Here is a 26,814-nt window from a genome sequence, read left to right as displayed (position 1 = left end):
AGGTATTCTTATTTAAGGCTTTACTTAGCAATATAAATCTTGATGCCATCGGTGCCATTAAATGTAATTCTTCCCTTTACTTTTATTTTTTTTAAAGAGTAATATCATAAAGATTTGATCCATATTTTACCTAAAGGAACACATGTGAATAATGAGAGTACAAACTGATCTATAAAAAATATGTGATTATTCTAAGTACATGACCTTTTACTGATTTTTAACCTGTTAAAAGCTATTACATAAATATCAATGCATTTTTTGTTTTTTTATGGTAATACTTTTAAAGAATAATAAAAGATAAAGTATTACTAGTATATTGTTTTATTCTACAGAATAACAGATTAAAGATGTTGTAATTTATACTAAGGTGAGTAAAAATATGATATGATAAAGAAAACATATTTTATTTAATTTACCCAAATTCAATTTTATCAGGATCAAATAGTTCAAGGAATTAACACTACATTTTAGAAGGGTAGTCTAATTCTACAAAAATCAACAACATAATGACTATTATCTCAATTAAGTAATATTAAGACTTACATAAGACTATTGCTTACAGTAGATAATTCCTAGTTTGCTCTGGTATATATTATGATTTTCTAATTATTTAGCTATCCTTTTCAACTAATTTAGACAGATTATTGCTTCAACAAAAGTAACCATTTAATGTCAATACACCTTTGTCACTAAAGTCTTTCAAGTGTTCATTTATTCTGTAAACATTCAGTGAGGTTCTATTATGGGCAAGGAACTATGGTCAGGCACTCAATGTAGGAAGATGGAGAATGGGTGACACAGTTGCTAGCTGAGGTAGTTCCAGGAGAATGTCGGTAGCACATGAACATTACTAGTAACCTCAGGAAACCTCTGAAAGTACATTCATTTAAATATAAACATTTAACCAAGTGAACATATAGGCAAATTATATACAAACGCAATTTAATACGTCATATATATTAATGACTAAAGTACATCTAACATTCCTGTCTTTCTCAAATGTCAAAGACTCTAAAGGAACAAGATACCTTTTTTGGTTATACAGAGGAACCACATTTCTTTTCAGAAAATGTAAATCTGCTTCTTTATATAAAGGAAGTACTACTAGTGTGGAGAGTACCGGGAATATTTTCCTATCTGCATGGCAAGGGTTTTCTGAACATAGACAAGTGGAATTTGGGTTAAAAGTCAAACCTGGGAAGTTAGAAGATGACTGAGTGAGTGAACAGATAGTGAGAGGCATCTGGAAGGATTTACCTCCCAGGAGGTAAAGACGTTAACATTTCAAAGGATGGGGGGGGGGGGGGGGGTGGTGTTTAAGCCCAAGGCCATAGATTTATATTCCAAAGGGTTTTACATTAGGAAGCTGAGGTTTCTCTTCCTCTCTCAGGAGAGGAGGGGAGCATCTGTCTAACAGCTCCTATGTAAATGCCCAGGTTGCTAACCAGGGGCTCTTCTCCATGGGGTAGGATCTCCCTTCTGCTACTGGCAGAGGCCACCATCTGCCTCTCTTCACGTTGCTCTGAAGGGGGCATGGAATGCTAAGAAGGGATGTGCTTATTGCTCTAAGTGAAATCATAGTCTGCCTGGATCCAGAAACCTCATAGTTACCTTCAGAACAAAATAAATAAATGTATATATTGAAATCTTATGTTGTAAATCAGAGCTTGGGGGTGGTGGTGGTGGTGGGATATTTTCTTTGAAGACAGAGCTTCATTATACTCATTTTCAGGCAGATCAAGTTACCTTAATAGTCAATAAATGATCTTATTCAGCAAAAACAACACACTGATTTTCATCATTTTGTCGTAAGATTTCAGTGCAATTAAAAGCAAGGGGAGTTTAGTGTACCAGAGTAAGGCAGCCTAAAGAAACAAAGAGAAAAATCACTTACTTGATATTATCAAGACAGCCCGATTCAGGTTTCAGAATGGCAGTATGATGAAACATTTTATATAAAGCAATCCCAAGGAAGATTACATTAAGCTGGAATGTAAAAGGTACTGTTATGTAGCACAACTGGACTAGAAAAGAAGTACGTCTATTCAAAATAACAGATGAGTTGCTCTGGGAAATTAGCTCTCACTACACTTTTAAAGGAATTGGATCGTAGTTGATTGCTTAGTCTTTTAGTAAAGGCAAGAAGCCAGTTTGGGGATTGGAATACCAAGGAGGTACAAAGCACTGTTACGCCAAGTACACACAAATACTAAAATTAATCTGTTTTTGAACCACCAGATTAAAAAAAATTAGAAAATTCTGGTTAAATTCTGATATTAAAACCAACTAGGCTTAAGGTAGTGGGAACCTCCAATGAGGGTGTTATATTACTGGAGCCAGAGAGAGCATATGATTTAAAACAATACAAAACAAAAAGCTCCAGTGTAAATTCTATATATCATATATACATAAACTGTATAGAAAACCACATGTCAAATTGCTCTTGATCACCTGATTGGTTTATATATTTCAGAACTTGGGATTGGTGGGACTAGGAAAATCCAATTCTAAGCCCCACGTCTAAGTTCTTTTCTGAATAATACGGGGTTATGATCTTTTATCGAATTCAAAAAGTCTGGAAAGTAAAAGTTTAAAAAATTCATTGGGCAACCAAAAAGCCTAGCCTCAACAGAACCTATTTGGTGGGAGAACCTGATGTGAATGGACATAAGGATCTTCATGTCTTTATTCTATTTGATCTTAGTTTTCCTATAAATTTTTTTCTGCTGAATTACTACTGTTTGGTTTCAGAGTCTTGCCTACTCCCTACTGTGAGTACTGGATGCTATGTTTGATTTGGGGCAACTGCTTATTTCCCACTAGGGATAATATATAATATGCAATATAGGTACCATATAACCTTGATAACGTTTGAAAAATGTCTGAATTTCAAAATATACCTGGCCCAAAGGATTTCAGAAAATGAGTTGTAGACTGAGACTTTATTAAAAGTCAAAAGGCTATTTTTTTTTTAAGAAACAGATAGCAACTTTTTATTTTAAATTGTTAAGTTTGTAAATGATTCTAACAATTAGAGGAGAAATAATTTCTATTTGAAATCAAGATATTATGCATCTAAAATAAAAAAGAGAAGGTATGACCGTGGAATGCTTGTTTGTGGCATTTTTATAGAAAATCGTTTTAAATTCTAAAGTTTTCAAGATTTATATATTTAAAAAAAACTATAAGGAATAGTAAGATATTTTGCCACTTTCTAATTTCTGGTTCCATTCATAATTCAAATTATCCAAATGAAAATGAATGGAGATGTAACGTTGGTCAAACTTAAAGTCATCACTATTCAAAATCTACAAAACCAAATGGATTATGTTAGATCAGGCTCCTCAGGAACCGTAGCAGTACATAAACTTGAAAATGCATGTTTTCTTCTCACAATGGTTTTGATTAAGCATTTTACAAGTAGAAAAGTAGACTATAATGAATGTCTAATTGCTTGAGTTTATGGGGTCAAATAAGTACAGGCTTTCCCCAAATTAATCTATGTAAATTAAAGATAGTCAGTATAGGGATAGTAACAGTTTCATTTCTTGAATTGGAAAACACATAGTTAATTAGGAGTTCTTACCATAATTATCAAGGTCGCTGGTCCTATAAAACTCCAAATGAAGTAGGTGTCAAGTCGGAGCCAACATCTGCAATGAAACACAAGGGAGAGAAGGCATTCAAGGACTGGGTATGGGACATACATCAAGAGTGAGCGAGTGACAGAGAAGAATGTGAGCTGCACAGCATTCCACTGGGAGACAGGAAATATTACATTGCTTGTTCATTTAAATGCTGAATTACGTGCCCAATTTCTGACAGCACTATTGATGGAGTAAGATAATTACCCCTGGAGAAAGCAGAAAAAATGGCACTGGGCCTATTTGCTAAGGCCTTTTGTCTGTCATAGAAACCTTAAAAAAAAAGAAAAAAAAAGGAAAAAGAAAAAGAAAGAGCCATACACATAGTCTTTAAATCGAGTAGCCTTAAGCTATCCTTTTCTCTTCAATTATGGTGCTACATAACCTGTCTATCAGCTGTCAGGCAAAGTGACATTTTCCTGTCAAGAAGATCTCAGGAAATTCTGTACAAAGGAGAAATAAAATTGGTATCAGAAGATTGAAGTTTAATTAGGTTGGGCAGCCAACCTTTGAGAGTTCTTGAATCTTCAAAAGTGCATTGTTACTGCTAGTGCTTCTGGGGTTGCAAATGATCCTTAGCATCCCATGAAGTTGATTCATGACCCAAAAGTAAATTATTAATCACTTAATTTCAGCTACATTTAATACTCCCCCAATTCGTAAAGCCTCTGGGAAATTACATTTTCATTCTCCAGGATGACAGGAAGACAAAATGGAAGTGACTAGCTATGAGAAAGATTAATGTAAATTTTGAACAAATTACATTTGATGTTAAAAATCATATCGTGAATTATTTGCCATTTTTCTATATTTGAGCCATGATTTAAAAATAAAATAGCTCCAGTTGAAACTATTAAAGAGTGATTTGCTAAGTGGTCTAAAACTGCAAGTCTGAAGTATGTAAATATAGTGTGGGTTTGGGTTGTTTTTTTTTTTAAAATAAAAATGTTATTTAAATCTCAGGAATAATGGAATACTAAGAAAAGCTATGAAGAAAGGAATTTGTAAATGTCCATCAGTAGAGGAATAGGTAAATAAAATATTTTTAATTCATATGATGCAATGTTACAAAACAGTTAAAAGGGAAGACATAGCTCTTTATATCAATAGGATAGGTCACAATAATATTTTTTTTAATTTAAGTTCTGTATTGTTTAATGTATTACATAAGTCTCCTTTGTTCCCCATTGACCTCTCCCCGGCCGCCCCCAACCCCCAGCACATGCCCTCATTCCCATCCCCTATCTGTGTCCATTGGTTATGCTCATATGAATGCATTCAAGTCCTTAAATTTAAGTGAAAAAGTAACATGAATAATTTATACCACATAGCTTTGAAATGTATATATACATGCCTAACGTAATACATTTTTGACAGATACATATATGTATGTAATATTCTTTTAATTGAAGGGAGAAAAAATAACCAAACTCATTTAGTAGTTACCTCTCACATGAGAGTAGAGAGGATTAGATAGAAGTGGACCAAAGGGACTTTAGCCATATGTTTTATTTTAATAATTCCTGAAAGCAATGTGCCAAAATTCTAATAGTCTTAACATCTGAGTGATAGAGGCCCAGACAGTGTGGCTAAGTGGTTGAGTGTCAACCTAGGAACCCAGGAGGTCACGGTTTGATTCCTGGTCAGGGCACATGCCCAGGTTGTGGGCTCAATCCCCAGTGGGGGTTGTGCAGGAAGCATTAAATCAATGATTCTCTCTCATCACTGATGTTTCTCTCTCTCTCTCTCCCTCTCCCTTCCTCTCTAAAATCAATAAAAATATATTTAAAAAAAAAATTTTTCTGGACTTTTAAATTTATAAAAGGTTCAAAGCTACATTTTTAAGCAAAAAAAAATAATAATACCCATATTCTCTGAAAAAATCAATTTCAAAACAATAAAATATAGCCACCTTCTATTAAGTTAAATATATGTAATCTAATTTTAATAGAAGTATAATATTTATACTCCAATAAGAAACTGACTACGAGTTCATGTTTTTACACAGACAGATAATTTCTCTATTTAAAATAGACATAATAATCCTATTTGAAAAAATACTTTTAGGGAAACAATCAATACTTAAACTATCAGTCATTATTTTCTTTGAGTAATTGGTAATCTTTTGTTGTGCTGTTGCTCAACAAATTGGGCCACAGAAAATAAGAGTGTGGTGCTGCCAATGAGCAGAAACAAACCAGAGAATGTAAGGTTGAAATATGAACACTGTCTTCATTCTGATAGAGGCTGGTTTGTTACCACCCTAATAAAGGTGTGTACAGGCAGCGGGGAGGCAGGAGGGGGAATATTTATGGGTCCCTAAGTTCTCAACAAAGACCGTTTTTTTTTCACCTCAAGATAAGAACAATAGAGGACAAGGCATAAGGCATGGACCTTTTCCCAGATTAGAAAACCCACACATATACACACCAGGAATGTTGCTGAAATTATAACATGATACAATGCTAATGTTACATTTAAGAATGAATGTCAATTGTACCTGGTACAGACCCTGTCTTTTGTAGGTAGAACAAGTTTTTGACACCTAATCTGAGAACTAAAACACATTTTCAGCCAATTCTTTCTAAAGGAACATGTTTCAAGAACTTCTGAAAAAGTTATTCTGAAGTTTAACAACTTTTTAGGAAAAAAAATTAAGTTACATGATTACAGAGTATCTTGGCCTAAGTAGGGGATTTCAAATTATAAATAATCTCACTAAATGTTTTCTTAATATGAAATATTGTAAATTTTAATCAAATAATTAAATGTTATCATTATAATGCTTTACTTTTTAAAAAAACAGTCTCAGCTTAGCAAATGCTTTATCTGGAAATTTATATGCTTTTGGCATAGTGATCTCCAAATGTGGAAGTGAAATCACTTTAGAAGTTGCTATTTTTATCCTTTAAGAATATTCTTCAACATCTATTTGCTGCGATAGGTTTGAATTCCCTTTGGAATGGAGCAGTGGCCGAGGCAATATGAAACACTTTGAATGCATTGAGTAAATCGTCCTTCCCTGAGCGCTGCCTGGGCTTCACTATCTTCTGAAAGGTAGTGTGGCAAGGATCCCTTTTCTAATTTGATTGCCATATGGCCACACCTGCTGTTGTTTTTGGCCACACGCTGGCTTTCTCAAAGCTTTCTGTATTTCCTCTCTTTCCTATTAACTACCTTAACAGTTTGTATGATTCCCTATGCGAAGGAGGGGTATAGTACCTGTATGTTATGTAACACTGAGGTGTACGTTACATGCCTGGGCACATATATCCCACTTCATAGAATTCTATAAGCACAGGCCATTCAATGTCACTTGGATGCAAGGCAAAACCACTGGTTAAGGCAAGACAAGGCCACATTAGTAAAATGAAAACTAGAGTAATTACTTATAAGCACAATAAAGACCAGCTTGCAAATGTCCAGATAGACCTGCTGTTGAAGAATAGGATTTATCTAAAATTTGCCTTTATCCACTAAGTTGCATTTAATTTGTTAAATAATTCACTTTAATAGGCCATTCTTGTTTAATTTTTAAGATGTCTATTTCTTTTTAAAAAGAAATTCAGCCATGTGTATAATCTATAATTTATGTTTACACAGTAGTACATGTCAAGCGAGATGACTTGAAGTTGAAATAACATGTTTATTTGAAGCAATTGATAAAAGAAAATTTTTTATGATACCAGATATATTCCAGAATTCAAAGGAGCACTTTTCATATACATAAACCTTAAGTTTTCAGAAAATGTGCTCTAATACAAAGATGTCATTAAAATTATTTTTGTAGCATTTTTCAAATTATGAAAGCAGCATATATTATTATATATATGATGAATTCTTACTGCATTAACACAAGTGTATTATTATAGCACTCTAAAGAAATGGAGCTAATTCACAAGGATTAATTATTATTTTTTTTCAGAATTATTCTCCTTCCAAAATAAATAAACTTCATTACAAATTAAATGGTAAAAACATTGATATCTGGATTAATCTATAAAAATGTCAATTACTAATCCTGCAAATACCACCTTCATATTTACTCAAAATGGAGAAAAATTAAATAATGAATCAAATTAATTTCTCAAAACAAAACAAAAAGAAAGTCATATTTCTAAAGTTTATTCTCTTCTACTAGTTAACTACATCTCACCATTTTATTATCATAAATCATTTATGATTCTGTGTTTAGAAAAATGGTTAGGTCAATTACCCCATTTACATACATATAAATGTCACCCAAAACATATGTTGTACAATGCTTTTAGGTACTAGTTACAGAATGTCATTCCTTCTTCAAAGTTAGCATGTTTAATATGGTACCATTAAGATGCTTTGAAACATTGTATTTTCTTGCCTGTTTAAAACACTCATCAAAGTAAACATCTGACTATGGCCAGTTTTTCTGATGTAATGTAAATTAACAATGGTATTTGTTTCATCTTCTATAGGACCCTAAATCACAGACTACACTATTCTTGGTGAGTATCAAATGTACCCAGTAACCAATTTTTGGTTAGTATTACACAATGAATTTATAAGGCTTAATTATATTAGGTTGTTTATAAGATGTGTAAAGTACATTATCTTTTTGTCTATAGTAGATGCAGATCTCTATATTTGTACCTCATATATAGGGCAAGATTTAGAGAGAAAAAGAGGGAATCAAGCTAATTGGGGCCAGAAAGAAGGAAGAAAAGAGTAAAAGTGACAGATACATACTTGAAGCAAAATTACTTGAGTTTTGTTAATCCTCATCCAAGGATATTTTTCCATTGACTTTTTTTTTTTTTTTTTTTAGGGAGAGTGGAAGAGAGAGGGAAAGACAGAGAGAAACGCTGATGTGAGAGAAACACATTGACCGGCTGCCTCCTGCATGAGCCTGGGCCTGGCAGGAGCCTGCAACTAAGGTACGTGCCCTTGAGCTGAATAGAATCTGGGAGCCCTTGGTCCACAAGCCAACGTTCTATCCACTGAACCAAACCGGCTAGGGCTGTTAAAAGAATTTTTTAAATGTCATTTTCTTCACAGCACATGCAGGCATCACCTTGAAATACTTTGTGAACAAGTGCATGAACTGGAACAAAGGTTGGCAGAGCGATGCAGGAACAGAGTGTGATCAGCAGTAGGTCAAGACCAGCATTTGTGGTCCAGCTACAGTTTTGGGTCCTAGAATTCAAAACTAGCTCCTATACATCAAATATAGATTATACTATCTTCATGTCCCAATATGTTATTTTAAAAAACACACACAAGGATTTCATTATTTCTCCAGCAAATTAATCCTATATTTTTATGGTGGACTACAAAGGTAAGAATAGGACTCTGTTAAAATTTGTTAACAGTAAATGTTGGAATTATTCCGATAGTCCCATGTGGTTTAAATTAACGTTCAGCTTTATGGCCAATACCTAAATGTAAATAACAAGACAGCAGTCCTGATATTCTCTGACACAGTTCTCATATGGGTAACTTCTTAATACAGAAAATTATGCCTAACCAACAATTCTTATATATGATGGTATTTTTATGTCCATCCATAGGGTTCCTAGATGCTAAAATGGTGTTACAATAAGACCTCAATCTCTATTACACACATACATAAAACATGCTGTTGGCCTTTAATAAAACACATAGAAACAGGCAGCTGCACTCCTCACATATATACTGAATGATTTTCTTGATATATGTCAATAAAAAATACTTCTCCATTATCTGTACTATTTCCCACTGGCCAAGCTAGATTTGAAGATATCTGGTGATAATATATCAACAAGGTAGATGTTTCACATCAATGAAATGTTATAAGACTATTTTACATCATATAATAATATGCTTAGAGAAATATTCCAAATGAATATATACTTTTCTATGAGTGGCTTGCAGTGCTTAGAAATTGTGAAATGTATTAAATAAAGCTGTGCATACAGCTTGCAGATAAGTTCAATGTTCCTTGGCTAGGATCTTTCTTGAATACTACTATAATCTAGTATTTTTAAAAATCAATAATCACCTTTCTACCAAATGACTATGCTACTTAGATAATGAAGTGAAAATAAAGAAACGTTGAGAGCTACCTTTTTTTAGAGCTGTTCTTAAGTTAGTGAGCTGGGGAGACAAATCTGACTTAATAGATGATTTATAACACTTTTCAGATCATAAAATTTGATTTCAATTGTGTTTAAGAGCTCGGCTATGCTTTTAGTCCTCAAGGATGTTCTGATCCGTTATAAATGTTCATGACCTAATCGACATCTTTCAGAAACCCCTTACCAATTTTTGAGCCCATATGTTAACTCTTTGGCTATTAGCCGGGCTTTAGTTCTTTCTAGCATGCCCCTTCCATGGAACCTATGTCCAGTCCTTTTCCAATCTACCCATCACATTAACCATTGCTCTTTCAGTTACATATTTAGATTACAAGGTAAGTGCTATAAACTATAAATTTGATTTTTTTTTCTTTAAAAAAATTAGCTATTCAAACTGTTTGCATTTTCTGGCAATATTGAGGTAACTAAATGAACTGATAGTTTTCAGGTCATAAAATGAAAGTATTTAGCACTGAATTTCCAAATATGTCCTGTTTGAATTATTGCAAAGTCAATGCCAGCCTATGTCTTCTCACAGTATCATATTAGGTGGATTCACTAAGTAAAAGAAAGATACACAAACAAATAAAATGGAATGCCAATTATTAATAGTGTGATTTAGACCTGTGGTCCACATTATGGGATTTAAAAAAACTTATTTTGTAAATGTCTTATTATTGTGATTAAATGTTATTCTGAGTACATTCTCAACAATAATATCAGTACAGCTAAAAATATTTCATTAAGCAACAGCAGAAAATAATAGTAAGAATATCTTACAAGCAATGCAAATTGATGGCAAACTATGCAACTTCTCAAAATCACATTATGTATTATTTGTATGTGAATACGTGTTTTGTACATAATAATCAATTCAACAGCCTTAATAACATTTCAGAGTGAAACATATCCTAACCAATCAGCCAAATGGAATAAGATAGTTACCACTATCTGTATCAAAAAATATTAACTTAACCTACAAAAACAATTTTATCTCCTACCATTGATATGATTTTCTACTTTTTAGAAATGTAAGCTATTATCATTATTAAAGATCTCAGAGAAAAAAACCCTCACTGTCAGTATAACAAAATACAATTATGTACATTAAGAGTAGAAAAAGGGGAGACATATCTATTATTTAGATTACTGTAATATATTGAATAGTTTTCTTCTCTATGCATTCTAAGCAGTTGAGACTGAGTAAAATATTAATAATAATGAAATTCCAAAAATAAATGAAATAGACTTTCAAGGCATAAAAATCATTAACCTTAAGAAAAATGTACAGAAAATGACTGATAATATGCGTCTGAATTCTTGCTAATTCCAGCTTATTTAAGATTGTGAAGTATACACATTTGTGATAAAAATTCAATGTGGCACATAGGAACACTGGCAAAAAAACCAAAAACCTCGAGAGAGTAGAGTTACATAAAAAACAAAATCATGTGAAGATGAATAAGCAGGGAGTGAAAAATGCCATTTGAAATGAACAGAAGTTGGAACAACAAAGACAGATTTAATAATAAGGAACAAGATATACATGCAGACGGCCTTCAAGTTGTGTAAAAATTCCTTGCTTACATCTTTCTTTGGGAAGATTCTTGATTAAACTCCTGATGGAACATGATCTGCTCATTTCAGCTCCTCATGTAAATAAAAATGACTGAATGATGTTTCTGTTTTCAATACCTGCTTCCTCAACGGGCAAAGCAGCACTGCCCAGACACTGGGCTGCATGAATTCCCACAGGGTGGAAGTTAAACAGCGTTTCCATGTGTTCTAAAGGTTCTTCTGTGGACAGTTTATTTAAAAGGTGTAATGGACACATTAAGTGTTCTATGCCTGTGTGCGATAGAATGTTAATGCAATTTTCCCTACCCTTTTCTTTCCTCTACCCTCCCTTTTATCTTTATCTGTTTTGCTTTTCTTTGGTTTGGGAAAAATCATAATTACGAACCCGAACTATTATTAAAGCTTGTTTTAAATCAGTGCCTGGGAAATAAATTAGCCTCTATTCCCACACAGTAATAATGTCAGTAAATGAAGGCTTCCAGTTACGGTGCAGGAAATTAAAGCAGTGATGGCCAAAGCTTTAACAAAGTCACAAGGGACTGCACATTATTGATTCTAAGAAAAGATAGATTCCTACTATCCAGAAAATGACATCTATCTCAAAATAAATGACTAAAACACAAAGCAAACAAGTTGAGTCAGTTCCCTAACAGGAAAATTTGAAAATATCCAAAGAGAAAAAAATCAACATAAAATATAAATAAGAGCAAATCAGTAACTACAAAAGAACAAAAGTGAATGACTTAAACACAATATTTGAAGTAGTATATGGTGACAAATAAGTATATCGTTAAATTTAATATCTTAGAGAGAAAATATGTTAAAAGGTAAAATTCTATGACCTAAAGAAAGTTACTGCTAATGGGTTTATTTTAGGGGTGATGAAATATTCTAAAATTAGGTAGCAATGTTGAATATATAATACAGTGAATGTACTAAAAACAATTGAAGAGTGAATTTTATAGTATGTAAATTATAACAACAAAGGTGATTTAAAAAAAAGTCCTGTGATATAAAGTTAAATTAAAAAAGATTGCTGCCCTAGCTGGTTTGGCTCAGTGGATAGAGCCTCGGCCTGCAGAGTGAAGCATTCTGGGTTTGATTCCGGTCAAGGGCACATGCCCGGGTTGCAGGCTCGATCCCTAGTAGGAGGTGTGCAGGAGGCAGCCAATCGATGATTCTCCCTCATCATTGATGTGTGTGTTTTTCTCCCTCTCCCTCTCCCTTCCTCTCTGAAATCAATAAAAATATGTATAAAAAGAATTGCTATTAGTTACATTTAGACAAATAGCTTTCTATAGCCTGTCACTGTACCCAAGAAGAAAATTCAACAGACGTGAAATGGTCTTCTTTTAATGGAATTGTTGGTGTCTCTGCACCAACATATATTCTAACTACGCTCCCAATAACTCTGTAGTCCTCTTCTCATTGTTCCCTCCTTAAGAATCCTTTCTTCTGAGAAGCGACCTGCTTTATCACCAGCATATTCAGGCTGCTGATTGATGGTGAAAAGGCATAAAATTTAGCTTATTAACTTCCGAAAAACTGATGTCATCTAACTTCACCCGGTCCTTCACTATTGCTTAAAAATCTTTTTCTTAATGTCTAACTGGCTCCTTATCACATTTTTCGTAGTGTTCATTTCAAAGCTTTCAAATCTCCTGTCCTGTCAACATGACCTCACCTGATCACTCAGCAAAAATCAGCATTGCCTACTTGGTAAAAAGAAAAGTTCTTCCACTTCAAACTGACCTTATAGGGTGGGAGGCAACTGTAGGTTTACAGTTGTTCATATGAAAAATTATACAATAAAGAATAAATAATAATACAAGAATAAACTGTTTCGCTGAATCACAACTGTAAACCTACGTTTGCCCCACCCCGTGTGTGTTCTTTACTTCGCATTCACCTCAGAAGAGAGGGTTCATCTTATTTCAAAAACATCCTAGTTTAATGGAAATAAACTTGACTTGTTTTGTCACACATCTGCCACTATCAAGCTCTATAACTATGGGCAAGGCAATGAACTTATCTGGTCCTTAATTGTTTTCATCTGTAAAATTATTATCTTGGACTTGGTGAATAGAAAAGACACTTTCAGTACTAAATCAAGCCTTTCCTCATTTTATATCCAATCTTAGACCTTTCTACCCCTCTAGAACCTTCCCTTTCACTCAGCCCATATATATATATTATAAATGAGGCATAAGATATTTTGTCTAGGAATCTCCTCTTATCAGCATGATGCTTCTCACCCTAAGACAAGGTTAGGACTTCATTTTTAAAAAGCCTTTATTACTATTATCACCTGAGTTAATATTTTCACTATTTCTCAATCAAACTTCTTCAGGGTGCAGATAATACTATGAAGACTACTTTTTACTGACTTATCTCTTTTCACACCTTCCAATTTGGCCTCTGCTTTTAGCACTTTATCAAAATAGTTGCTGCAAAGGTCAAATGATTTTTCCTCACTGCTTATCCTATTTGAGTTATCTTTGACATAAAACACTATGGTTTTGAAACACCATCTTGAAACTTCTCATTTTCCCTGACCCCGATCTTGTGGTTTTCTTTCTAAGGCTCTGGTCACCTGTTCTCTTTTCTCTTTTTATTTTCAATTTTCAATCCTCAACCCAGGTCCTAAATGTGGGTATTCATCAGAGATCTATCTTGGTTGCACTTCTAAGTTTTTCCTATTGAAATTTTCATTCATGCTCAGGATGCCAACTGTTAAACTGATGTGGATTACAAAACTATTTTTCACTGAGCTCCTTGCCAGTATGCTGGACATCTCTACATGTATCTCTCGCCAATTTGAAGTTACACTGAATATGCAATTCATCGCTATATCCCAATACCCACCTAGGGAAAAATGTAGACTCCCTATGTTCCCATAGTCTTTCTTCCTGTTAATGACATAATTATCTCTCCAGTGACTAGGACTGACATGCCTGGAAGAAGAGAAGCCATCAATATCAGGGACGGCACTGTCCTCTGAAAACACAGGTTAATAGAGCTAGTTCTTCATGACAAATGTCTCGATGCTCTAAAAAATATTAAAGTAATGCTCTTCTTATAATTATTCAAGGTTATGATTTACATTTGAAAAACTTCTGCTGTTTGAAAACCGCATCATACTGATTCTCAGGGCTATTTTTTTTCTTTTTACAAAAATTCAAACCATGAATTGAATTATCCCCATTTGCTTCTCCAGTTCCTTCATGTATTCTTGTGAGCTAATAAAAAGACCTTAGCTTCCAAGAAAATTCTGTTATTTCAAGTAGATGTACAAGGAAAGAAAAAAAGAAAGAAAACAGCCACTCACACTTTATCTGTTCCGTAACTCCTGTAGTCTACCGCCGCCGACACAGCCACAATGAGCGCGGGCATACCGTAGCCCACCAGGTAGAAGTACTTCCTGCGTGAGTGTTCGCTCTCAAACACCTCCACCAGCATGATGTAGAGCTGCACGCCCTCCAGGAACATCCAGGTGAAGGCGGCCAAGAAGAAGAAGTGTAAGAGGGCAGCAAACACCGCACAGGCAATCTAGGAAGAGGAACCAAATGGTTGAGCCAAATTACTACTAAATGAAATATTAGCAACTGCCATAAAATTAAAATAAATATTTATCAATACTGCAGTGAAAATATAGGTCTGCAAAAGAATAACCTGGGTGAGATTCTTAAAACTCCGATATTAAAACCTAATTAAATATAAACTATCTTTGAAAACTATAGTTAACATTTTACTAATGGCTGATGGATGACAGCCTAGCATTATAATAAACTAAGATTATAATATTTAGGGAAAAGTTCTAAGAGCCTACTGATAATTATTGCTGAGATTAATCTAAAGATTTAAAAATAAACCTCAGAAATTTCTTCTCTTGGGTATAATTGTGTATGCACTAATGTATTAATTGCTAGAGAAATGCTAAAAACAAGGAGAAAAGTTCTTAAAATTAAATAGTATAATTAATTATAGCATTTTATAATTGATTATTAATTCATTACTATTACTTCTAATTTTTTAGAATATTTTACAGAGAGGAAGGGAGAGAGAGAGGGATAGAGAGCTAGAAACATCGATCAGCTGCCTCCTGCACACTCTCTATTGCGATGTGCCTGCAACCAAGGTACATGCCCTTGACTGGAATTGAACCTGGGACCCTTCAGTCCCCAGGCCAACGCTCTATCCACTGAGCCAAACCGGTTAGGGCACTATTACTTCTAATTTATTTCTTCCCTGTCTTGTTTCAGAAAGGACCTATGGTACCATTGGGAAATTCATGCTACATAGGTGTAAAATTAGAACAAGTTAAAATAGTATTCCAGAAGTGCTTTTTCTCTCAGGTTTCTGTTATTGTACTAAATGTTAGTTTAGACAAGCTTGGTCAAAAAAGGCAGCCAATAGTTCAAAACTGCTTGAACTACTTTCTTTGGCATGTTTTATTTTTATTTATTTATTTTTAAAAATACATATTTACTTTATTTTTAATCCTCATCCAAGGATATGTTTATTGATTTTTAGAGAGAGGGAGGGAGAAACATTGATATGTTGCCTCACATATGGGCTGCAACCAGAGATCAAACTGGCAACCTAGGTATGTGCCCCAATGGGAAATCAAACTGCCACCTTTTAGTGTATGGGATAAGGCTCCAACCAACTGTGCCACCCAACCATTACTCTTTGGCATATTATGTAAGGTACTACAAGTTTCAGCTGACCATATGTTAATTTTATGTCAGTTCCGGAAGTTTTCACTCCTTTGGGGATCTTCATTTCTTATAAAAGCCCTAACTAAAATCTATAGCTCCTACTAGAAAGGGGCAACAAATTTATAGAAATTATCAAATTAGTATGGATTCAATGATGAGTATGGTCCTTGAGAATGAGACAAGGTAAGTCAATTTCTCTGGATTAGAGAGGTGACAGTGAGAGGGAGATGAGGCAGTCAAATGTCAGAGGGCTAGAGAGAAAGCAGAGCCTACCCACTGCGTGGGATGCAGGAGAGGACAGCAGTCCAGCAACAAGAATACAGGCAAGTTGGGCTGAGCTGGACCCTACTCAGGGTTTCATTTTAATCATTGTTATTTATGCTCTTTGTCAGAAATTAGTTTTGTTCAGTATGCAACATTTAGTGAAATTTAACAAGAATAAGGCTTCTAAATGAAAAGAAATAATGGTGTTTGAAGTGCAGGTTAAGAAGAAATAAAATGATTTCTTTATGGAAAATAAAACAGTTTTCCATTTCTTGCTTTTTAGAGTTAGAACTTCAACTATTAATTTTTGTTAACAGGCTGCTTTACTTTCGGGGTGAAAGAAATGTGTAGCTTAATTGCTTATTCACATGTATGGTTTATGGGAAAAGCTGTCACATTTGTATATGATAACCAATAAAAAGTATAATCAGCATAATTGTCCCCTTTACAGCCATTAATCATGAATGTGTAATCACAAATACAAGTGCATTTTTATTGTAAAGTACTCCATACATACCAGAAAACAGCATCAAGTGAATGAATTATTGATTATGCTTAGTTTGAGTTTTCTAAAAAAGAGTTTTCTTTTCATTTGCAGTTTTAGTCCTGAGAACAAACTTTCCTTATGTGCAAGGGCCTCACAAAAAATTGTAACTGGGTATGAAATCCGTTTAATATATTAGCTATTATCTGTTATTCATATTTTCTTTTTGGTTTTACCAAGAACAATTGGCTAGTACAGTTCTTTTTTTCCCACCCTCCTTCCCTTCCTCACTACCTTTCTGTCTTAATATGATTAAATGTAGGTAGTAGTAAAGTATGAAGTTGGCACTTAAAGATGTGAACAGAACTTGAGCAAATATGAAGTGTCAAACAAAATTTGGGAAGAGTTAGGTATTCTAAAAATTACCTACAGAGTTTCCAAGATCGAGTTTAAAAAAGTATGCGTTTTTATAAAGATCCCCAGTTAATTCTGGTGAATGACCAACATATGTGTACCATTTATTTAGTGGAGGATCTAAAAGGATGAGGATAGTCCTAGATTTAAATCCATATTTTCCAAAATATGTCAATTAGAAAAACTCATTTAGGCATGCCATTTTTAATGTAATATCCATCGCTTTTAAATGAAAGTATATTATAAACTTCAAAAAATAATAATTATATCTGTTAGAAATGATACCCCTCCATTCCCCAAAACATTTTACTTAACGTTCTTATTAGTCAGCTCTGTAGTTTTTAAAAAAGGGGGGGGGGCTATTAGAGAGAGATAATTCTCGAGAAAGATAAGTTTATAAGCAGAATTTCTGAAGAAATGTACATTCATACATGCATAACATTCGCTGCTTCTTTATGACATTGGGGTATGAAAAGGGGAAAAGTGAGTAAGATCTGAAAGTTAGTATCAATCTGAGATAACTGGAAGGGGGGTGTTTTCAAACACGAGTGTTTCCAGGCTTGGACAGCTGGAAGTGGCAACACTCTTTACTCATGTCAATGGAAGCTGCTTACTGGTTGGTCAGTTCGGTTGATCCCAATCAGGAAGAGCAGTTCTGCTACAAAGAGGCTGATGCAGAGGTTCTTGTGGATGGTGTTACGGTCACTCTGGAGCCCGCGGAAAAAGCAAAATGTGAAGATGCAAATCAGGAGACAAACAAGGGACAGCAAAATTCCAACCCACGTGATCACATCCAGAAGAAGGTCATGGACCGCATCACTGTGCTGGAAACACAACAGAAAAGCCGTAAGTTGCATTTATGCATAACTGATTATAAAGAGTTATAAGGGCCTGAGGTATAATTTTAATAATTTACTAAATGTTCTCCACTTAGAAAATGAATAAGACAATTGTTTGGGTTTTCTCGTCCATAGGTAAAATATTATATATTCTCTCTGAGGTATACATCAGTTTGGTACTCAAGGATGTCAATAATGTTTACTACATACATTTTCAGAATATAAACACTAGTTGAAACACATCAACTTAAAGCTGGCCAAAGATTTCAAAAGAAAAAAAGCTTTTTGTTTTTTTTAACCCATATCACTTTTTAGGCTAATTTTTTGACAACTCCTACTATGGAAATACTCTACTTCAAATTAAGCTATACACTTATCACAGTGGTATCACAACTGAAATGCTTTTTTAATCATTGGGGGATTTTTACTAAAAAAAATATAGTTCCTCTGTCCTACCTTTGTCCTATAAATACTTGACCAGAGTTTCCAAGATTGAGTTTAAAAAAGTATGCGTTTTTATAAAGATCCCCAGTTAATTCTGGTGAATGACCAACATATGTGTACCATTTATTTAGTGGAGGATCTAAAAGGATGAGGATATTCCTAGATTTAAATCCATATTGAATGGCTTAAGGAGATCAGGAAGTTTGATCCTTGAAGGGTTTTGCATGAATAGAGCCTATTATACACAGATGGAATAGAAGCATTCAGAGTTACTATACCCGATAACAGCATAAGATAGATAGTAGTGCTAAGAAAAAGTAAAAGCTCATGAACACTTCTATATAAAACTGCATTTTCTTTCTCTATTAACATAGTCTATAAACTCCATATCTGTCATGTTCCTTAGTCTATCCACTATCTCATTTCTGTACTTGTTCTAAGGTTCAAACTCTATTTGTACCCTATGGTAATATTTCTATCCTATGGTAATTTGCCTCCACTAAAAACCACTTCTGTGAAGCTTTAGAATTTTAGTGGGCCAACACATCAGTGCACCAAGATGTTGGAGCATAGGTGAGAAATGATCTATGACTGCCAATTCCTCTTTTCTTTTTAGGTTTATTGAAAAACCTTAAAAGACCTAACTTTCATCAGCAGGGCAATGAATTAACAAATAATAGTTGATTTATAGAATGATAGTCTAAAGCAGTGGTTCTCAACCTTCCTAATGCCACGACCCTTTAATACAGTTCCTCATGTTGTGGTGACCCCCAATTTCATTTTTACAAATTGAACATAATTAAAGCATAGTGATTAATCACAAAAACAATATGTAATTATATATGTGTTTTCCGATGGTCTTAGGCGACCCCTGTGAAAGGGTCGTTCGACCCCCAAAGGGGTCGCGACCCACAGGTTGTGAACCGCTGGTCTAAAGAGTAGTAGGAAATCAGTGTTCTGGATATATATATATATAGTCACACACATGTATACTTCTCAAAAATCTAATATTACATATTTTTAAATGTAAAATGATCTGTGCAGCATGATACTATCTATGTAAAATATCAAAATACATAAATCAATGTCATTTATTTTTATGGATATATGCCTCAATACTAAAATTAGAACACATGCATGGGAGATACCTATTTTAGTAGAAAGCAAAAAGATGTTTCTCACTGACACCTTTTAAAACTGTGTAATCATAAAAAATAGATTTTTGATTTAGAATGGGAATTGCTTCATTTTATTGTCTTCCACAATGTCATTTTCCCTCTAAATAAAGATAAATATCCCGGTTTTTCATTTTTACTTGTTTTTATTCAAACTTCACACTTTTATGTTTTATACAAACTTCATATAAGGTTATTCTGAATGTGAAAATTCTTTTTACAACCAAGGTACTGTGCTGTAACCTGAATCATAGCACTTCTCATATTGCCAGATATGACTTCACAGTTGTTATTTGATTTAAAAAAAAAAAAAAAACTCTGCTAGAACACTGTCAATGAAACAGTTTTGAAATATTCCTGCATAACTCTAGATACATTTCTGGGAAGGAGCTCAAACCATGAAAGAAAACCACATGACATTTTGCTTTAGCTGAATTGTTCTCCAGGGGATACCACTAAAGTAGTGTTGGGTCTCTGATCGCTTAAATTACTTTTACTGTTTGAGAGTGGAGAGTGGTCCGTGCTACCTGGTTCCCTGAACAGAGGCCTATTTGCTCTCTACTTTGACTCAAAGGAAAGATGCTGTGACTGAGTATCAAGCACCAACCTTCAGCACAGCAGTCTTCCATAATGGGGAAAATGGCAGATATAATACATTCTCAAATGTATCCTAAAGACCAAAAATACTTAAAGGGGGGGAAAAAGAATAAAGAAAAAACAAAAAAAGGAACCCAAAACTCCTCTTTTCTCTGGGTAGCTGCATTATTAGAAACATATTTACTTTACTCGGTGCCTTCATAGGTCCTTCAAAACCCCCATGAAGTTATTAATAAAAGAATGCCAGATGCCAAAACATTGTACAAAAAGTACATAGCACTCAAAGAAAACAAAAAAGTCTAGTGATTAATTCAACTTTCAGATATGACTGTCTAGCTCAGAAAACATCACTACCAACACCTTGTGTATACTATACTGGGATAGCAGCATTCTGAATGCAACCCACAACTAGAATGTTATTAGTAACACAGAGGGACAAGAACAATGGAGATGAAATGCCAATAAGAGCTGTTAATATAGCCTTCTTTATAATAGTCTGGCATAATAGAACTTCCAAGGGGCCAAGCCATGAAAAGAACCACACCCCCTTCAAGAGGATAACCATTTGAATAAAACTCATGGGTATAGTTTTAACAATGTGATCATGGATCAAGTACTGTTTTCCTATTTCCAAGGTTCCATGTTTGTGAGCACTATGCAACTCAATTCCCCATTACATAAACTGTATCCATTATGTGCCCTGAGATATTTTAATCTTATACCTTATTAACTGATATTATTAATATACCTCACCACTCAGTGCTGGGCTTAACACATAAAAATGCTTTAAAAATATTTGGGTTTGAATGATTACCATAATACCACTCAGACCAAGTTGCCGTAGAGCTAAATCCTCTATGTCAGTATAGCTTTAGCAATCATTTAATCTCAAATGTTTAAAAAGGTATGGAAGATTATATGTCCAAACTGAGCCCCTAATCTTATCCTGTTTCACCACTCTCCACTTTCCAAATCTGCTCTTCCCTCTGTTTTCCCCATTTCAATAAAGAGCAACTTCATTCTTTACAGTCTGGCCAAAAACTTAGGAGTCACATCGATTCCTCTCTTTCACATACTATGTTCAGTCCATCAGATCTTCTGATTCTGACAGCTTCTCATCACCTCAACTGCACCAAATAGCCTCTTAATTGATCTCCCTACTTTATTAACCTTCATGTCCCCCCTTCTACATTCACCAGAACAGAGAGATTTTTAAAAATATGTAAGTCAAAGAATATGACTCATTGCTGAAATCACCAATGTCTCCATCCATCTCAAAAAAATAAAACCCAAAATCTTTACAAAGGTCTGCAACATACTATAACATCAGTACCCCTGTGCCTAATTTCCCATGTTCCCCTTTATTCAGTTCATCCTACCCCAGTTGGTCTGCACTGTTCTTTGATTATATCAAACACATTCTAGCCACAGAGTTTTTTGCACTTGGTGTGCCCTGGGCCTAGAATGTTCTCCCAATAGATATCTGCATGGTTTACTTGCTACCTTCCTCCAGTCCTTCATTCAAAGGTCACCTTCTCACAGAGGGTTTTCCTGATTCATCCTATCGAAAATTGCAAACAACTGCTCCCCATTCTGATTCTCTCCATTAGTTTTTCCGAACTATTTTTTTCTCCTTAGCACATGCCTAAAGTATATATACTTATTGATATTTCTTGTTTATTGTCTGTGCCCTCCACTAGAAATATACTCTAAGAAAACAAGTTATCTTAATGCCTGTGATTACCAATGTATCCCCAGCCTCTACAAAAAAAAAATGTCCACCACAAAGTGGATAAATAATGTGCTGACTCAAAAAATGAATATCTCTTTAACTATCCTTTTCTTCTATAATGGATTTAGATTATATACTAAAAGTTGCATCATGCTGCCCATTGTACAGTTTTGGGACACCTGGTTCTTCAAGCACTTGCTCTAAAAATTTGAATAAAAGTTAAAGAAAATTAGAGCTGAAGAATAAGTTGTTACAATACTATCTTCATATATGTTGAAATGTTAAGGTATCAAACAATTATGATAATAAAGGTAAAACTATTTATGGAAGCAAGAGGACTGTAGAGTAAATCTTAGCATCTAGAGACATGAATTTAACTTTGTCACTATAATTTTGCAATTGTTACCTTGAACAAACTGCTTATTGCTTTGACTATGAGACGCCTCAAACACATAGAGATAAAATAACTGAGACTTCATGTTACTGTGATAAATATACCTTTAAGCACATTTAATGAAAATAAGACCAAATTCATGGAATAGGAAAATGTGATTTTTGCCTCATGATTTACAAATAATTCAATGAGAGTTCACCAAGACTTTTTGTGGAAATCTGAATGTTTCTAACTTTATTGTCCAAAAATCAAGTCAGTAAACAATATGGAGAATGATATTTGAAATGGTTTTCATTTTAATTGCATAAGTGTTTCCAGATGGAATACAAACTATATGCATTAAATTTGGACCCCTCTGGATGGTTTATTCTTTTTTTAAAATACTTTTAGAAAGTTGCACTTTCCAGTCACTGGTAGAACTATCACCCTATAATAATTATTAACTCTGGGCCAGTAATGATTAAGAACCTATTTTACTTTTTGCATAATAAAATATTATTTTAATGTTGAGTCAAATTTGTTAAAGTACAGTAATATGAATTTTAATTTGCCTCTTAAACATATCTTGTTCTGAAATATTTGTAATATAGCTAAAATGAGGTGTGGGTTTTTTTTTTTTCCTTTTTTGCAAACCTATTGCTTTGCTACTAATGTATCAAATAAGCATTACTTCATTGGTTTGATTTGTGAATTTCACTGAAGCCAGTAAGGTTAGGAAAGGCCTATTTTCTGAAAAATGTGACATGAATTCTGTGAAATAAGTTCCTAGCATTGCTCTGCATCTTGGGAACCATGTCATCAGACACACAGGTCACCCTGCAAATGCTTGGAAAAATAAAGGGCTCAATGGCCAGAGGAAATTTGGATTTACTTGTCAGAACAGGACAAAGGTCAAAGTTGGGTAACAGTAAGAACAATATGACTGCATTTCTTATAATTTTTATAGTAAATTAACCAAAAGAATTCAGCAACAATTTTCAAATTTGTGTCAAATTGAGGGGGAAAAAAAGCAATCTAAATATTTTCAGGCTTTAATTGCTAAGAGAGAAATACTGGCAAAGTAAGATCACATAAAAAAAATATACAGTTGTCCTCTGGATTTAATAAAAGGTATTCAGCAAGTCTCTTTGACATCAGAAGCATAGCATAGTATGACCTAAGTTATTGAGATTTTTCTTGCTTTGAATTTTTTAAAATTTATTTTTATTGTTGACACTTTTACAGATGTCCCCCATTTTCCACCCACTTTGCCTACTTCCTCCCATCCCCCGCCCATCTCCCCAGGCCTTCACCACACTGTTTGTCTGTGACCATGGACTATGCATATATGCTCTTTGGCTAATCTCTTTACCTTCTTTTATCCAGCCCCTCCCACACCACTCCATTCTGATGTCCCTCAGTCTGCTCCAGTGCTTCATGCCTATGGTTCTATTTTGTTCATCAGTTTATTTTTGTTTTGAATTTTTTTAAAATTAAACTCTCACCAAATTTAGTGAACCAGATCTTGCAATATCCATAATGAAGGAAACAGAAAAGGAAATAGTAGAAAATGTGGGAATTTACTATCTTACATCAGCTGAGAATTAAATGCAGATACAGGTGGAAGAAAAAGATAGATTAAAGTTGGTAAAACAAAAAAAAATGATCACTCAGAAATTTCCAAAGGAAATAAGCTGATCAAGCAGTAAGTAAGAAAAAGATTATAGGAGTATCTGGAGTCTTACTTTTAAGTATCTGGGGTGAGGGAAAGAAATGAAGCTATGCAGATAGAAAATTCCATTCTTAGCATTTCTAAGGTGAATACAGTGATCATGAGGATGATGATTTTCAAAATGTCATATTCTATTAGGAGTGCTGATTTATTTTATTAGGGCACTCACTTAATCCTATAAAACACTATTATATGATACTACTAGAGGCCCGACGCACGAAGATTCATGCAAGAATGGGCCTTCCTTCTTCCCCTGGCTGCTGGCACCACCTTCGCTCAGAGCCACCTTTCTGTCTTCATTCAGGCCCTAGAGCCACTTTTCCACCTTCCCATGCTGGCCAGAGGCCCAGAGCGGCTGGGGCAGTGTGGAATGCCTGCATCATTGCCATTTTGGATTTTGGATTTTGGATTAACTGTTGGGTTTTGTATCAAGACTGTACTGCTTTAATTTCTAACACTGTGATATTGTAATCATCTTTTCTAATAGCTCGATATAACTGAGAGTGACTATAATACAATAACATGATAATACTGAAAAAAGAAGTTGAAACATATTTTATTTTAAAGATTCATGGAAGGACATATAAAACTGGGTTAGCGAGATAGCCAAAACAGAGCATACTGCACAACATGCAGAAATGACTTCGCGACCCGGCATGACAGAGAAGGTTGTGTGATTGTGCACACACAGGCTGAATCTCACAAGTCTAGGATAAGACAGGCAAGTTTTTGTGAAATCAAAAATTTTCTTTTTGTTGTTGTTGTTCTTGTATGTGTGTGTGTGTGTGTGTGTGTGTGTGTGTGTGTGTGTGTGTTTAATCCCCCCCCCCACCTCCAAAACCACCAATGCTTAGTTGAAATTAATGGTTGTGGGAAAACCTTGAGTAGACCACAAGAATAAACATGCACTATTGTCTTGCTCCCTTAATTTTTCTATGCATCTGAGTAAAGTTACTTTTTTTCTGATCTAGAGGATGCATCTAAAATGTCCTGGGGTAAACAAAAGGGGAAGATTTGATAACCAATATTTTGGCTCCTTATAATGTGAGCTGATTTCTGTCAGATCTTATGAAAGATCATGCTTTCTAAAGTATATCAAGTGATATGTTGAATCATAGCAACGAAATAATGTTTTCCTTAGCTCTTATGTATTTTAATGTGAAAAATAGAATTTCAAAGCAAAATGTTGTTAATACCTTGGTCAGCTATAAAGTAGATTTTGCCCATCTATCTGCATATTCAACAGATAATGCAAATGTAAATTTTGGAAAGTTCCATTGAGCCTATAATCTCTTTACATAAGAAAGTGAACAGTTCACACCTACACAGTGTCCTTTTTATCTTATAGACAAGGCTACTAAAAATGGGTGTGATTTGCTTACTTGTGATAATGAGGTTTAATAATGAAATTTTGGGGTTACTTTTCAGTTTCTACAAAATGTGAAGAAGTATTTAACAGGCTTCCTAACTTTCTAGAAATGGAAGACAGTCGCCTGAGACATGCGCCTCCAAAATTGCTATCATTGTCTAGCCATAGAAAAATGTTAAAATATTGGCCTTCTATAAAATCATAGTTTCAAAGTATGAGACGAGAAGAATTTATTTCTCTAATCTTAAAATATATGACAGGTTAGAATGAAGAAAGAGATTACAGTAGAATAAATTTATGTGATGTTTCTCTAAAACCGTGTGATGAGCTCCAAATAGACTATAAGAACCTGGAAAAAGGTGAATTGATTCTACTTGAGATGCATGAAGTTCTGTGTAGGTTCAGGACAAAAACTCATAAACAGAAAAGCATGACTTATTTTGGGGATTTAAGACTGTTTGTAGAATGTAGCACCATAAAAAAAAAACAGTCAAGTTAAATAAGACTTTCTCATTTCTTTATTAAAACTGTAATTTATTTGAAATTCAATATAGACTTCATAATGCAAAATTACTTCAGTGCTTTTAAAACCATTTTCCCTGACAGTATTTTACTTTATGCTGACATCCAATATGTTTGGAAGTATTTAAAAATGATGAACATTTTGGATATTGACAGCCTATATGATGATTCCTAAATACAAAAGAACTAATTGACAAACAGCTGGTTTACCAGAGCAAGCCTATAGATACAAAGTGGATGGCCATTTTTGGAGAGCTGGAAACTCATTCCTACAAGCCTGATACTATGAACTGTCATGGTTAAGTAGTAATAACTACTTAATGCATATTAAATATACTTTTGATCTAGTAGTGCTATTTCCCAGTTGGCTCTATAAAAAGTTGATCACCCCAACTGGAGGCCAAATACTCCATGCTCTAAATAACTTCACTAATGGTTAAGAGGACCATAGATCCTCTTCTATATTACCTGTTGTGACCCAATTATACTAAGTTTCTTAGAATTGGACAGAGCTAGGCTTTCATGGGTAAAAATTTTCTTCACTATCCTTTTGAATACAGAAATTAGACCCAGTGGCTTTATTAAAACAAAGTTTACTAGGGATCATTCAGAAAACTTGATGATTCTCAGACAAAATGGGTAATGTCTCCTGATATGAGTTTGGTAGATTGATTTTAATATTCAATTGATGCTTAATATGTCAGGTACTGAATAAAATATAATGTAGATACATATATACACACACACACGTATACAATCATGTACATACACCCATCCCATTTTTACTCCATATTCCATTTTCATTCCATTTTGCTCGCTAAAGCAATTTCAGGC

At 34.2% G+C, this 26,814-nt stretch overlaps 1 protein-coding gene across 1 annotated transcript in view; it reads right to left on the bottom strand.

The window, feature by feature from the left end:
* The window catches only part of ADGRL3 (adhesion G protein-coupled receptor L3), a 765,791-nt gene that overhangs the window by 73,529 nt on the left and 665,448 nt on the right, over positions 1–26,814 (bottom strand). Inside the window, exons 18-21 of the mRNA XM_005868883.2 lie at positions 17,812–18,021; positions 14,643–14,863; positions 3,587–3,653; positions 1,895–1,986 (exon numbers count right to left, since the gene is read on the bottom strand). Of these exons, the coding sequence (XP_005868945.1) occupies positions 1,895–1,986; positions 3,587–3,653; positions 14,643–14,863; positions 17,812–18,021 (590 nt within the window). The remainder of the gene's footprint in view (positions 1–1,894; positions 1,987–3,586; positions 3,654–14,642; positions 14,864–17,811; positions 18,022–26,814) is intronic.

Source organism: Myotis brandtii, unplaced genomic scaffold (genome assembly GCF_000412655.1).
Source record: "Myotis brandtii unplaced genomic scaffold, ASM41265v1 scaffold28, whole genome shotgun sequence".
NCBI classification, from domain to species: domain Eukaryota; kingdom Metazoa; phylum Chordata; class Mammalia; order Chiroptera; family Vespertilionidae; genus Myotis; species Myotis brandtii.
Note: the sequence above shows the minus strand (reverse complement) of the source record. Positions and strands in the feature narration are given on the sequence as shown.